This window comes from Eptatretus burgeri, chromosome 1 (genome assembly GCF_056783735.1).
Source record: "Eptatretus burgeri isolate ZD-2024b chromosome 1, Ebu_testis_v1, whole genome shotgun sequence".
In the NCBI taxonomy this organism is placed as follows: domain Eukaryota; kingdom Metazoa; phylum Chordata; class Myxini; order Myxiniformes; family Myxinidae; genus Eptatretus; species Eptatretus burgeri.
Window position 1 is genome coordinate 91,063,847 of NC_140961.1, and position 16,438 is coordinate 91,080,284.

The 16,438-nt window shown below is 44.0% G+C and overlaps 1 protein-coding gene across 1 annotated transcript in view; it reads left to right on the forward strand.

The window, feature by feature from the left end:
• Window positions 1-217: 217 nt before the first annotated feature.
• The window catches only part of LOC147034941 (extracellular calcium-sensing receptor-like), an 84,050-nt gene continuing 67,829 nt past the window's right edge, over window positions 218-16,438 (forward strand). The window contains exons 1-2 of the mRNA XM_085891537.1: window positions 218-706; window positions 1,098-1,383. Coding sequence (XP_085747663.1) covers window positions 459-706; window positions 1,098-1,383 — 534 coding nt within the window. The 5' untranslated portion in view covers window positions 218-458. The remainder of the gene's footprint in view (window positions 707-1,097; window positions 1,384-16,438) is intronic.

A 16,438-nucleotide genomic window follows, 5' to 3' on the forward strand; every position in this document is an offset into this window, starting at 1 on the left:
GAATTGATTACCCTCCTCAGAATCCCAGAAGCATCAATTTCGGAAGTTTCAAAACTTCCAACTTTGTTTCAACGAGAGGCGGTGCATCGTGGGCGCAGCCAAGGGATTTCCCGCGCAAATGAGCGTCGCCTGGAGAAATCTGCATCTCCTGAACTTTGTTTCTCCTTCTTCTTTCAGACCTTTATTTATTTTGTATAATCACAGGGGAATTATCAGCACCTGCCGAGCGCTGTATCACTTTCTATGCCGGCAAATCAGCTTGTGCTGAACGCTGTAACCCAATCCACCTCGAGGCTGAGGCAAAGCTGCCTTTCCATAGCGGTTTTTTTTTTTCCACGCACACGCAGTGGCTGAAGCGGACGAAGAAACCTTCGTTTTTAGTGACAAAACGCGCGTTGTTGTGATATTGTGCATCGCGAAGCCGTGTGAACGTGAAGACGAGTGTGGGGGAGAGCGCGATGTGTCGAGTGCAGCTGAAGCGGCGCCGCGACTCGCTACCACCGCCGCTGCTGCCGCTGCTGCTGCTGCTGTGCGTGTTCGCGCGGGAAACGCGCGCGGCGCCGTGCCGCCTGTCGCGAGGTCGCGCTCTGAGTGGAATCGTGAAGAACGCGGAAATCATCTTGGGTGGATTGTTTCCCGTGCACTCGGGCATTGAAGACGTGTTGCAGAACTTCACCGAGCCTCCTAAATTCCCCAAGTGCATAAAGTAAGCTTCTCCGTGCTTCGGACGTTACTTCCCCACGTCTTTCGCCTCCCACATCCATCTTTCTCATCACTATCCCAAACACATGCATTAAGGTTTAGGGGTGGGGGGGGGCGAAGGGGGATGATAGTGGGGTGGGGCGGTGGGGTGCCTATCAGGGATCCTTTGTGGGAAAGTTTTTTTTTCCCCATCCCTCAGGGAACCCCATTGCCCAGCTCTTTGTCTGGTTTTCTTTTTGCTTCTCGCATGCATCGTGCGTGCAAATGCAATGTATTTCATTGCAATACAATACAACTACACAACTCGAATAATGTGCCCTCTGCTTAAGGTGCATACTTCTTCCAACATGCAGCCCGATGATTATTTGTTTTTAATTTTTTTATTCTTTTTTCAGCTTTGATCCCAGAGCATTACGCTGGGCAATGACGATGGTCTACACAATCGAAAAAATCAATAAGAACCCAAACATTCTCCCAAACATAACTTTGGGATACATCATCTACGACAGCTGCTACGTGGTTCCCAAAGCTCTCGAGGCGTCGCTGGCCTTCGTGCGGCGGCGGGCGTGGCCGAACGCCAAGGGTGACGATGTGTGCACGCCCCACGCAATCATTGGCTCCTCCGAGTCGACCATCTCCGTCACAGTCGCGCGCCTCTTTGGACTATTCTACGTCCCGCAGGTAATTTTGTGAAATTATTTTTGTACGATTCAATGACAACTATGTCATTAAGTCATTATTGTAATTATTTTCACAGTTTCTTTCATTTTGATTGGAGAGTAACGATAGATTTGGGATTGGAGATGAACTTGATTTGAATGAACAAACGAGCCAATTTCACCGCCTTGCAAAGCTGTACCATCTGGTGTTTTCTCATAACGTGACCTACTTTGCAAACAGTTTTCTTTCAACTGCACTAAGTTTGCAAACTTTGATTTAAAGATGAAATAACCTGCAGAAATTTAATTTGTTGTATTTATTGCAAACTTTTACTATATATACATGCAAGGAACTTCAACGCATGAGGAGGCCATTTAGCCCTTCAAAGCCTGCACTATGATTACCAACCTATGGTTGCTTGTGTCAAGCTTGGAAGCAGCGCGTGCCATTTTTAAAGTCTTTGTATGACTCATCCGGGGATCGAACCACTGACCTCCCGATTAGAGCGCATACTCCAAGCATTACACCACCGAGTCTGGTCTTATTAACAAATAAAGGCTTACATGTTTTTCACTTTCACTCAAACTTACTTTGGACTACACTTTGATGGTTTACTTACCTATACATTCAAATCATAAATATGAAGTTGCATGTCGAAGTCTACTTTATATCTGAATTTGGAATGGTGTGAAATTTGTCACAATAACAAAACTGTCATCTTTACTGTGGTTAGGCACTTTGTGTTGTGCATTAGCATCATGCTTTAAACAGTTATGCTTAACTAATGATTACCTTTGTAAATATAAAAACTTTTCGCTGATAAGTTACTTTGCAGAATATAAAGTCAATATCATAATACTGTTGCCAACTCTTCGAAAATATGTATTGAAAAAGACACAAAGATCAAAACCAGAGAACGAAACTTTAATCTACAACCGGAATACCTTCGTTTGTGTGAAGGTTTTTGTTTAAATCTCCAATTTCATGCAATGCAAACCACTCTTACACATGTCATGAAAAGTTATTTCCAATACTTTTCAGGACTAAACTATTTGTTTTTATTGCTCCCGTATGTGAGAGTCACCCAAAGATTTTTCTCACACAAACAAATTATTACTAGAGCAGCAATAAAAGGTCATACACATTTAAAAAAATTTTTTTCATACAATGGGGGCTCATTATGATGAACAAATGGATTCCTTGGACCACTTGTTGTACCAACATTTCATCAAATCTGTATCTCCATGAAATGGTGATGGTGTGGAGTTATTGAGGGGAGGAAGGTGCAGGGTCATCAATAATCTGATGATGATAGTAAAGAATGAGTCATCAGTTCATCAATAACTAAAGGCGATGATGCAATAAGGGCCGTCACAACTGCTTTGGAAGTTCGAGCGTTGAGGATCGACAGGGTTGTCAAGTGTTGCTCACGACTGGGCCAGTTTATCCTTGAAGAAGGTGTCAAGTGAGAGTTGTGTTGCACGCTTCTTCTCCTGGTATAGTTCCTGATAACAATGCATCGCATTATTGATGAGTCTGGAAACTTGAGAGCTGCATTTCCTATCGGGAACATCCTTGTCAAAGATATTCATAGCCTGCTACACCAGTTCAAACGCCTCTATCATCCTTTTTGTTGCCAAGGCACGGGTAGGAAGTACAACATTCGTGACTTCCTTATCTCACTGCTTCAGCTCTTCATTTGACAACCCCTCCTGGTGTAACTAAAGCAACTCCTCCATGTTGGCTTCCTCCACCATCTCCAATGCAAGTCCTTGGCGAGGTTGATGATGTGACGTTTCGTCTTGGAAACCTCATTGCCGACCTTGAACCCCATGAATTTGTGCACGCATGCCAGCCTGAGTTTACGACAAACACCGTTCATGCATGCTTGTGAAACTTTGGCCCAATTTTTGCTGTCGATGTCGATGGCATGCTTTATGCTCAAGGAATGCCAAAACTCCTTAATTGTGAGCTTCTCCTTACCATCTGTAGCCCTGATCAGCCTGTCAAATGTTGGCATAAATAATGCACCTTGAATGTTGCAATCACACCTTTATCCATGGGTTGGATAAAATAGGTGGTGTTCGGTGGAATAAAGATGGCCCTGATATTCTCACAGGCTCTTTGTCAAGGCCGAGGATAATCTTGAAGTCGAGATTCTCTCTTGTGCAATAGTCCTTCAAGACTGTGCAGGTGGACACTGAACCACTCGAGATAAATAGTCCCGTCATCCAGCCTTTGGAGTTGGAACGCCAGACATGCAGAGATGAGTTCAAGTAGCATCTCAATACCCATTGTGTCTCGGAATGGTACACCGACACCTGCTTTAACATAAAATCTCCCTCAGCATTCCCACCAAGAAGGACCATGGCAGAGTCCTTGGTAGGATTAAGTCCAGGTGCTGTCATCACCTCTTTTGAGAAGTAAGTCTTTGATGGCATTCTCTTCCAGTACAGCTCTGTTTTGTCGAAGTTGAACACCTGCTTTGGGCTGTACCATCCTTCTTCAATGATCTTGGCCAAGATTTTGGGAACTCTGCAGTTGCTTTGGTGTCGGCGGCAGCAACTTCACCAGTAACTTTGATATTCTGGAGGTTTGAACGCTTTAAGAAGCGTTCAAGCCATTCATGGCTGGCAATGATTTAAATGATTCCCTGACAAACTCCAGTAACAACTGGAAATAATCAGCAGGGTCAGCATCCTTCTTCAGGTTGTTGTCCAAGCCTCTCACTTTCTCCTGGATGACGAGAATGCTTTGGGGAACATTTTGCTGATTGTGATGTTCGATCCCGGTTCCAAGAATCTTCTCCATGATGCCAGAAAACAAACAACTCTATTTTGTTGCAGTAACACTGAGCACTCACTTTTGAGTTTATAGGCATTTGCATGAGTTGTGTTTCAGGTGTATTCCAGAAGTCGAAGCACTCGGCCAATGTCCACTGCTCAATCACCTTTCTCATTTTACTTTTAATTTCACTGTTAACAAAATATGTTTGCTTTGTTTCTTACTTTTAATTCCCCCCTTACCAGTCATGTTGTCGAAGGATGGATGCACAAGATACTGCATTACGTGATAAGTTTAGCAGATAAATGTGCGATAAATTTAATGCGCTCACTCACTAAGATGGCTGTCAAAGAACCGGAGGATGACAAAAAAGCCCTCAGGTTGCCGTGTATTTGGTATTTGTCTGTACACGCCCAGCACCCCACAGCCCATCTCGGACTAGTTCAGTTGGTTCAGGGTGATGGCCGGGTGATTTGCCGGCAGCTGCGTAAGAACGAAAATTTATGTGCTCTTTGAAAAATGGTCTTACAATCTTGAGCTGCTTACTAACAACATCGTGTAAAATGAAAGCGCGCTATGTGGGGAATTTCTGTATTCCACAACATGCTGATGAAGGCCAGTGAGTCAGAAATATGTCCGTGGATTTATTCCCTTACAAAGGGGTTGGTGGGATGCCATTGGTTCAGGTTCAGGTCAGATCAGGTATGGGAGCATGCGCTAGAGCAGTGCGTCACTGCGTCCACTTTCCGCCGCTACTCCAGGGGCCTCCGTCTGGCCATCCCCCAGGCAAATGCCTGGTCCATCCCTATCAACATGGGATGCTGATCAACCTGCTGCAACCATGAGGCACGTGGTCAGCCCATTGGCCTCCTACTCTCATGAGGCTCCCTCGCTGAGAGAATCTCATGAGCAAGATCAGCATCAGGAAAACGAGCCACCTGTCCATACAGCCGCAGCTGACACTCATGGACTTTTCAGGTAGCAAATCTCATTTGAGTCTCTCTCAGCAACTGCTCATTGGACACAAAGTCTGACCAGTGATTGCCAAGGATTCTCTGAAGAGACCTGGTACCAAAGGAATTAAGTCTCCGTCTCATATCCCTGGTCAGAGTCCAAGTCTCACATCCATAGAGCAAGACTGGAAGCACCAAGCACCTGAAGTTTCAGACTTTCGCCCCTGCACAGGTACACCCCATGATGGCAGCGTCACACCCCATGATCCAGTGAATCCATGACTCCTGAGGCGCGACCCAGACGTCTGTTGATCTCTGACTCACAGCCAGCAGAGACATGAATATCACTGCCAAGGTAAGTGACTCTCTCCACGACCTCAACATCCTCACCACAAACTGGCACAGACAAGATAGCAGCATACAAGATGTCAAGGAAAGCCTGGATCTTAGTTTTGACGAAGGCAACCCGTAATCCCAGCGGCTCCGACTCCTCCTTCAGCACCTCGAGGGCCCCCAAAAGGATATCTGAAGTCTCTACAAAGACGACTGAATCATCTGCGAAATCAAGGTCAGATATCTTGACATTCTCAAATGATGCACCACAACTTGATGTCTCCGATGTCCTCCCCAGAATCCAGTCCATACAAGTGCTGAAAAGTGTGGAGGCCAGTACACACCCCTGACAAACTCCAGTAACAACTGGAAATAAGTCAGATATGGTACCACCACATCTCACGGCACTCTCAGTACCAGAGTAGAGTTCAGACATCAGATCGATCAGTTTTGGTGGCACCCCACGAAGACCAAGAATCCTCCAGAGGACATCACGATTCACTGAATCGCACGCATTACAGAGATCAACATAGGCTGCAAGCAGCCCCTGCCGAAACTATCGCCTGCGTTCGGAGAGGACCCGAAGAGCAAGGTCAATCATTGACCTCTTTGGTGTAAAGCCTGACTGCTTTGGATGCTGGTGCTCAAGCGGATGGTGGTGAACCCTATCGAGAATTATCCGAGCAAAGACCTTGCCCGGCACTGAGAGTAGCATCACCCCTTGGTAGTTGCAGTCTTGGTGATCACCTTTCCCTTTCCAGAGAGGACAACAAGGCCCATCTTCCAGTCAGTTCAGATGATGCCTGTGTTCCAGCCAGAGCACAGAACTGCTGACTCATACTGTGGGGGTAGCAGTGTTGCAGTTAACACTATGCTTATTTGCAGTGGGCAGTTCTATATCTTTCAGAGACTGCAGCTAAAAGCCAGAAGTAGCTTTTTAATTGCAATTTCTTATTTTGCTGCTGCAAAAATCCTCATAAATTTTGTAACAACATGCCGGAATAATGTGGATGATTCTCCACTGCACACAACTTACCATATACCCTGCCTCCTTCAATTCATGCCCAAGCCACTCTTCGTGAAGATTCCATACCTCTCTTCGTGATTGTTCATAACCTTTGCAGCAAATGCTGGTGTGGCACAAGGGTTCACTGTCACTATTCGAGTGACGAAGTGCTCTCTCTCATCCATTGCAGGAAATATTAACACGTATCTAGTGAGGAAATACTTCTTGAAACTCTGTGACTTCTGACCATAAAGAGGATGTTTGAGAATGCCAAGCTCCATTATTATATCCTAGCTCAGTAGCTTCGGTCCAGAGATTTTTCCATTTGTTTTGCAGCAAACTCCACCCTTGATGATCAAGGACATCCTTTGCCTAATTGTCCCTCCTGAACCAACTCGAACATTTTTACTGTTACAATTACACCCAATAGAGTGGCCAAGATCATTTGGGGACTTGATGTCTCAAAAGCCACTGGTCCTGATTAAATTCACATGATTGTCCTGAAGATGTTTTCCTCATCTGTCATCTTTTCTTTTCAAAAAAAAAATACCATCTTAATCTGCCAAAGCCTATTCTCAAAATGTTGGAAAGTGGCATCTTTTGTGCTAGTGTGCAAAGGTTCTGTGGAGAAATCTGATCCCACTAACTGTCGCCCTATTAGTCCACTTCCCACCATGAGTAAGGTCATTGAATCTTTCGTTAATCAATAACTTATCAGTCACCTGGAAGGCAATAATTTTCTAACTGTAGTGCAGTGTAGCTTTGGACATTCTCATTCTACTGGTGATCTTTGAAACCTCATTGTTCCCGTGGCAAAGCCAAAATTGTTGCAATTGACATCTCCAAGGCATTTGATGGTGTGGTAAAGAGGTCTTGGTCATAAGCTCAAATCCTATGATAGGTATCTCTGGACAAATGCCTGTCATGATCTCTGCATTTTTTTTCTTTACTGATTGCAAAATTTCAGTGGTGCATGGACAGTTGTCCACCACACATGGCATCAATGCAGGTGTTCCTCAATGTTCTGATTTGGGTCCTGGGGTGTTCTTGTATATTAATGACCTGACAGACTGCATTCTTTCACAGCTAGGTATTTAGGTGGATGATTCTCCATTGTACACAACTTGTCCAAGTACCTGGTATTCTTTGTCTCATGACCAAGCCAGTTACCACTTTTGGTGAAGGTTTAGAAAATGTGGTAAACTGTGGGAATGATTGGCTTGTATCCTACATGAAGAAGACTCAGTTGATTTCCATATCCTGAACAAGATCTCCATGTTTTCCAACATTATAAAGTGGGTTCTTGTCCTTGCAGGAACTCTCCGAGTTATGTCTGCTTGGTTTGATATCTGTCCCAACCTAAATTGGGAGAAGTATATTTCTGGTATAGCAAAAAGTGCTTCCAAACACATTGGCTGTCTATACTATGCATGACGATAGCTCTCTCCAGTAACTCTCTTACACCTATATAAGGCCACATAATTGATACGATACAGCCTCTTGTGCAATATTGTTCCCATGTTTGGGCTGCTGCATATGCTTGTCATCTTTCTCTCCTTGACAGGATCCTGTAGTGTGCTGCCAATCTGATAGGGTATGACTTGGCATCATAGTTGGAATCTCTTTCTGTCCAGCATTCTGTAACTACATTAAGTGTCTTCGACAGATATTATGGACAAAAGTGGTGGACCACAAGAAGAGCAGTGGGTCCCTCACTCCACATCCTCCAACTCGATGTTGAAGGGAGATCCTCACCAAGATCCTGAAGCACTACACCATTGCCACAGCCATACTCGAGGAAATTTGTAGTGATGATGACAAAAAGGCCACAAAGAAAAAAGATTGTAGGCTACAACCTTATGGCCTCCATAAACACAGCAAAACTTGGCCTTGCCAACTATGTCAGACAAGTTTTCAAAACATTGAAACTTTAGCCAACAATATGCTATATGCAACAATAAAGGTAAGTGGTGTCACTGTTGAAAATATGTACAAGTCCCACATGCAAACATGGCCATCACCTGCCTGACCCCAATATAACCAGCCTGCGGTTTACATTGGGGATATTAATAGTCATCACACTGAATGACGATATAGGGAAAATTACATGGCCGGAGAACAGCTAACTGGACTGGGCATTGATGGCCGATCTCGACCTGTTTGACCCAAAGTAGCCGAAGACCTTCCACTTGGGATGGTGGCCGACCGGAACAAATACCAACCTCTGCTTCCTGACAGAGGATGGCAGAGGGCGACCAACCAAAGCAGCTGAACTCAACATCAAGGATATATCACCTGTCCCAGCTAAATACATGGAATTTATGCACCTCCTTCTCTCTGCTGCCAGCAATATCACACCGCGTGGCTTCTGCAAGACCTACCCACCTTGCTGGACAGGAGACTGAAAGGCTTCTAAAGGAACACAACAAAACTGGGAACTTGGATATCGCAGAGGCACTAATTGAGGCTCAAGACATAGAACGTCTGAAGTGCTGGAAGGAGTTGGTGGAGTCCACAGACTTCACCCACAGCAGCTGCAAGACATGGGCATTGCTGAGGAAACTGGGTGCCACAGAAAACAGTACTGCTGCCATCCCAAGAGTTTCCCCTGATTCCATCACATCTCAACTCCTGCAGATTTCAAAGCCGACCTCCAAATCACTAATGCAGGAGGTAAAAATGGATTACCTCTGAAACCTGCACCAAAGCCCATTGAGCAGCCACCTATCAGCCCCATATACAAAGAAAGACACTGACGCCACACTGTCGGCAACCAAAAGTTGCAAAACCGCAGGGGCTGATGGAATTTTCCCTGAATTCCGTAAAAACCGGCGAAAAACTTCATACCTCATAAGCAGTCCTTTTTACTGCTGTCCATGAAACGAGGCAAATTCCTGCAGCCTGGAAGAAGGCTAATGCTATGGCTATAATAAAATCTGGTAAGTCAGCAGACATGTGCTGCAGCTACTGTCCTATAACTCTGCTCAGTGACTTGAAAGCTGATCGAGAGGGCCCACTCTCACATTTAACCCCCATCCTGGAGGCCTTCCGACCTGATGAGTAGGGGGGCTTTAGGAGCGGTTGCACTACCTAAGACTATTTTCTTGCTTTCTGCACCATCATAAGGCTGGCTTCCAGGGAAAACAAAAGATGGAAACTGTTTTGGTGGACCTGTTGTTGGCCTATGACACAGTCTGGCAATGAGGGCTCCTTCTCAAAGTCTCAAAAGTCTTCCATAGCCAGAAGACAATCAGACTACTCTCGGTATTCCTTGAGGACCAAAAGATCCGCATTATCCTCAACGACAAAACTAGCCGTGTTTGAACACCAAACTATGGCCTCCCTCAAGGATCCATTCTTGCTCTCACCCTCTTTAGCGTTTGTCAGCGATCTGCCAATGGTGACCTTTTTCAAACATGCCTATGCTAATGACATCACATTCGTAGTGAAAGGCCCTGCCATAAAATCTGTCAGGTACGAACTCACCCGAGATCTGGGCACACTCGAGTGGTATTTGTACAAATGGAAGGTCTGTCCAAACCCCAACAAAACAGCCATCAGCACCCACCATCTTGATAACTGCACAGCAAATGCAGAGGTCGATGTGACATTCTGCTGTATGAAATTTGAAAATGTCCATTATCCCAAATACCTTGGGGGTTAGATTTGACTGGAACCTGACCTACAAAGAACACCCACAAAGATGCGAGAAGTTCAGAGCATGGGTAAACCCTGTCTGGAAACTGTTCGGAACATTGTAGGGAGCCAGCATTAACACCTTACATACGGCAACTCTCACCCTTGTATATTTGACTGCAGAGTATTCCGCAAGTATGGTCAGTGAGTGCTAAAATGAAGGTCATTGACATTCAGTTAAGCAGTGGCTGGAACTCTCAATTCAACAAAGATTGAGTAGCTCCCTATCTTCTCCAACATTACTCCACCAGCCATCCGAAGGGATGTGATGTCATACACCTACTTCAGCTGCATTTTGGCGACAAAAATTCCAGCCCAGTGCCTTCTCATTGAACATCTGTGCTGCCGCCTCAGGTCCAAAAAGACACCATGGAACCATGCTGAGCTTCTTATCAGAGCCCATCAAAGCAAAGCTGACTTGTGGAGGGCCAGCTGGAAGGCTGCCACAACTCTTAATAAATATATTGTACATAATCCAATCATTGCTTCACCAGGTTTCACACTCTCACATATGAAATGGACAGTCCTCAACAGGCTCTGCACTGGACAGGGCTGCTATGAAAGCACCCTCCACCAATGGAGGATGAAGCCTGAGGCACTCTGCAACTGCAGAGGAGTCAAGTCGATGGAGCACATCATGTCGCACTGTCCCTTGCGGTAGCTATGGGGAGGATTTTTAGCCCTTCACCAACTCACCTGAGGCAGACACATGGATGCAGAATCTAGACATTTAATTTTAGCACACCCCATATTGGTTATATGCAAGAACAAGACAGATATCATCACGGAAGGTGCTCGAAGGTCTCTTCTCCTCTGTTCCTCATCAGCTTACCTTCAAATGTTTCCTTCCTCACACACTTATATTGTATATACAGTGGACTAGGCGTAAGTCGTCACCATCGGGACCGAGAAAAAAGTGACGACTGACATGTGACGACTTGCGCATATGCGAACATTCATGATGTCTGTGGGGTGAAGGATGAAGTCACGCGTGGCCTGGACACGTACGTGTGAGAGAGCACAACAATCTCTAAGCCGGATATTGTACCAAAAGGGAAACACAATCCTCAGGGCATAGGTGGGGGTTCATTGGTGAGTTGGAAAGTGATCAAGCAAAGATGGAATTCATGAATCACTTCATCAAAAGTAAAGATAATGAAAAACTGTAAGACAACTCGTATACCATCGATGATAGTGTATGACCATCGACAAATGTGGAATGAATGGCTGTTAGAATTAATTCATTGGAATGAATGTAGAATGAGTTTTCATATGGAATGAAAACTCATATACCATCGACAAATTACATGACACACAGTCGTCGTGATGACTACCACTCAATACCTATGTGGAAGTGAGTCTGGTGATGTACAAAACAAGCCAATATAAAACCATGATCGGACTTCAACACTAAGCTCGGTCGATCCTTTACTCCTTTGCCAGAGACTGCATTGCGCAGCCTGTCTCCCTCTTCAGATGCATGTGGGACGGCACGCTGACTGAGCTGAATGCAGCGCAGTTATAAATAGCCTATCACTGGCGGTGTAAAACAATGAGCGGGCATCACGATTCCATGAAATTGGACTTCTCACGAGGTAGAAGTTCCGTGTAACGAGTTAGGCATGGTAATTTACTTGAGTTTCAATTACGCAGAAACGGACAACATCTGATGACTTTGACAAAGTGGCGACTTAGAGATGACGACTTACAGACTTTATTCAAAGGGATTTAACATTAGATAAATTCGGGACTTTTTGACGCTGCCGACTTCGGCGAAGTGACGAGTTACACGCTGCTGACTTTCGCCTGCCTCGTCGACTGTATATATATATATATATATATATATATATATATATATATATATATATATATATATATATATATATATATATATATATATATATATATATATATATATATATATATATATATATATATATATATATATATATATATAATCAAGAGCCAACACGATTTCATACCCTTCCAGCTTCTTCCCGCATGCTCCTCAATTCTCAAACTCCTTGCCAGTGTCCTGCTTTTTCTCATCCTATAACCTCACACAATTTCAGAGCAATGTTAAATTTATTCTGTTCTCTCTCACAAACTCTTCTTGTGTGGCCCTCCATCTTGAGTTAGTGGGGCAGATTTTGGTAAGATATCACATGAATTGTGCAAATTGTGGTTAAAAAAAACCTGGTACACATATCGTACTCCACAAATTTATCATTTTCAGATAGGGAGCTACAGCACCAGTGCCCCCTGCTGGCAAGCAGCACCATCTATTGGTGGTAGGACAAAACAACCTGACTCTCGCATCCAATAATGGCAGACACATAAAGTGCCAGCCGATGCCGTAAACATCCTCCTCCACAAGATGCATACGAAACACCCAGGTGATCTTAAATTTGATGACTGGTGTACTGATCAAATGAACCAAAGCCTCACTTAAAGCACTGTCACATCACTGTGCAGTTGGAGCTTCCAATCCTCACCCTGGTAAGGTCAATCAGAGGGAAACTTCAACCTCGATGCTAAAAGTTTGATATAGGCTATTAGTGCTTCTCCCTGGACCACACAATATATGCACCCTGGCTGCCCGTCCAAGTGCATGACATAGTCACACAAGCCCATACACACCCTTTCATCACAGAAGCATTCCAGAAAGGACAGTTTATCTTGCACAAGATGGCATGACCATTTTCAGCTCTCGCTATTGACCAGACACATGATAAATAATGTTTTCATCAAGGGTAATGGAGGGGTTGTTGGCCTCACTCAAAGCCATGAGCATGTCATTGGTGGATGGTAGGTGGACCCGAGACAGCAATAGTTATACAATAATTTGAAAGTGCCATTGACAAAAAATGCAAAACAATTTCAACAAAACACCATGATGTACAGGTTTAACCCAGTAGTCAAACACAAGTAATCAAAGAAGTCAAAACACTTGTTACTTTTTTCGAGGAAATGTGCAACCCTTTTCATGAAGAAGGGTTAAGATATTTTGTTTCTTCACACCAAATAATTTTCCAGTCGTGAAATGGCAGGAACAGCGAGGAGTGTCGAAAGACATGTAAAAGAGCAGCACGAATATATTTGCAGTACGAAAACCAAATCAATGATGGCAACAATAAGCAAAAACCAGTTGCCAATGTTCTCTCACACATTGGATAAGGAGGATCCACAGATGAAAAATGTTACAATTCTCTCAAGAATGACTGTTCCTTCTTCTCGAGGCTATATAATGCCTGTCAAACAAGAGATGGGAATCGCAATGACTTCTTTACCCATTTAAATCAAACATCACCTTCATTAACAACCATGGCTGAGCTGAACGTCGGAATCAAATCTAAACTTGTAGCATGCTTTAAAAGCCTTGTCACACCAATGACAAACGTGATGGATACCAATGTCATCATCATTGAGGGTGCTGTCAAAGTGAATATTTTGAGACCCAGGCATGCAAAAACATTTGGAGAGTATGCTGCGACTCTATTCCAACCATTTGTTGCACGCTAATTTCAGAATGTTGCAAGGATTGACCTTGTGTTTGACCAGTATATTGAAAAGTTTACCAGAGAGAACCAGAGCTCCACCAGGCAAAGGAATCAGGAGGGTCAGTCCAACAGGAGCACTGTCAATTAACTGGCATCAATTTCTTTGGGTGGAACTCAGTATTTCCTCACTGAGCATATTGTGGAGACTTCACAGAAAAAGAAAAGAGGTTGTGACACCAGTTGGAGACTGTATGTTGTGCAATAAACCACATTAAAATGCATCATCCTTTGCTCCCTGCAACCACAAGAAAGCATGTGCCTTTTACTTCATGCTGCAGATGCTGCTAGGCAAGTTCATGACAAAATCATGCAGCACACTGCAGACACAGATGCACTGGTGCTTGCTGTCAGCTTCTTCTCGGAACTTGCTGCCACAGAATTGTGGGTTGCCTTCGGTACCCGCATGAACTTCGAGTATATTCCAACCCATATCATTCCATTACATGTGGGCGACGAAAGAAGGAGGCCCCTTCTCATATTCATAGCTTCAATGAATGCTGCACAACCTCTGCATTTCATGGCAAGGGAAAGTACACTGCTTGCGATATGTGGTCTCACTACCGATAAGTCAACCCAGCATTCTTTACCTGTCAAATACACCAGGGGTGTTGATGATGAGATGATAGCCCTAATTGAGCACTATGTCGTGCTCATGTATGATCATACAAGCCCAGAGGAATGAGTCAATGTCGCACAGAAGAAGCTGTTCACCAATAATTCTTGACCAATTGATGCAATACCCCCACACAGGCTCCCTTTCTTCAACATGCAAAAAGGGCAGCCTACCAAGCTGGACACTGTTGGGGTCAGACATTAGTTACTTCCGTGACGCTACCAATCCCTGGTGAGTGGGGATGGATTTCAAGCCAGGACAACTGGAGGCCCTTATGGACAACCCTACCTCAGGCTGGAAGGTCATGCCAGGAACTTCTGAAATGTGGATGTAATAAGGTTTGCCAAATTAACTGTATATGTAAAGACCACTCAGGTGTACCAATCTCTGTTCATGTGGTGGTGGATGTGTAAGGGATTAACGTTTCAATTGTGCCTTAAGTCTTCTTCTTCTTCTTTCGGCTGCTCCCGTTAGGGGTCGTCACAGCGGATCATCTGTATGATCCGCATAGCGATTTGGCACATGTTTTACGCCGGATGCCCTTCCTGACGCAACCCTGGTCGCCTCTTACAACACAGGGATATGGTACACCTATTTTAACCGGGGTATACACCGGCCCAGTATACTGGTTCTCATTTTGCCGACCTCAGAAGGATGACAGGCTGAGTCAACCCCCTGGTGTATTAATTCAGTGGCACAATGGGGCTTGAACTCAGGACCTTTTGGATCCAAAGCCACTGCCCAAACCACTGCACCAACACCAGGCTCTCAATTGTGCCTTAAGTACGCTGGTAAAATATTTCTGTTTATCGTATTGACAACACTATAGTTTTGCTTTGCCACTTTCATGTCACATTGTCATTGTGCCATTTTTCATTGTGCCATAGCTGCTTGTATTTTTAAAGCAATAGCAAGGGTATGTACTAAATATATGATAATTTACCAGTACATAAAAAAACGTTTTTTGTTTTTTTTGCAGCCGCTATAATTTTTTCTTTTGCATTTATTTTTAATTTTACGAAAAAAGTGATTTTCATGTATATTTTGACAGAATTTAAATCACTGTCATTCAGTTGTATTAAAGGATGTTGAAGCATCATAACAGTGAAATCCAAATGAAAAAAATTGTAATTATATTTATGAAGTTGCAAATATTTTAACAATATCAGATGTGAGAGTTACGTTGCCCTGGCCCGCCTACGAACAGGTGGCCCTGCTGGTCACCAGGGGGTGCTGCTGCAGTGGCTCCCGATCAGTTTGGGGAGTACTATTTGTACCAAGTTTGATGCTTTTACCACAGATTGCACAATTATACTGAAATTTGGCCTTGTGTAGGGCAAGCTCCATAAACAGAGGAACTATGGATATGATCTGTTTCCTGTCAAATCCATACAAATGTCAAGAACAATGCAAGGAGCTCTCGAAGACCTTTATTTATCTATCCAAGGCCTTCCACTCTATCACCCAAGAAGCTCTCTGGAAAGTTCTTCAACCTTCTGGGTGCCCATTAAAATTTTACTATTCTACTACTTATAAATGATGGAATGACAGCAAATGTCCTTTGCAATAGCTCAGAGACAGAATCATTTTCATCTGCAACAGCAGTGTCAAGCATGGTTTTGTGATCACCCAGTTTTCTTCACCATCTATATCAGCCTGATCATGGAACTTATTTGAGATAAACTGCCACCTGGTATTACAATTCAATACTATCACAATGGGAAACTCTTCAAACTGACCCAACTCAAAGCCAAAACCAAAGTGATCATCCAACATGTCAGAGATCTGAGTATGCTGATGACCGTGAAACTGTCGCTCATTCCGCCAAAGACATACAGCCTACCCTCAACCTCTTCAGCTCTGCATACAAGCAATTAGGATTTTTGCTGAATATTGGAAGATCAATATCCTCAATCAACCCACTCCTGGGTAAATTACCACACTCACAAATATCACTTTCAATGGAGAGACCATGGAAATCATTGAACACTTCGCTCAGGCAAAAATAGCATTCTATTCCTAGAGTAATTATCTGCAGACAACTGGAATTGGACTTGTCACCAACTGTAGTATATGAGAGTATGACTCTCATGTACTATCATTCTAAGTGTATCATTTTTGCCTGGCATCC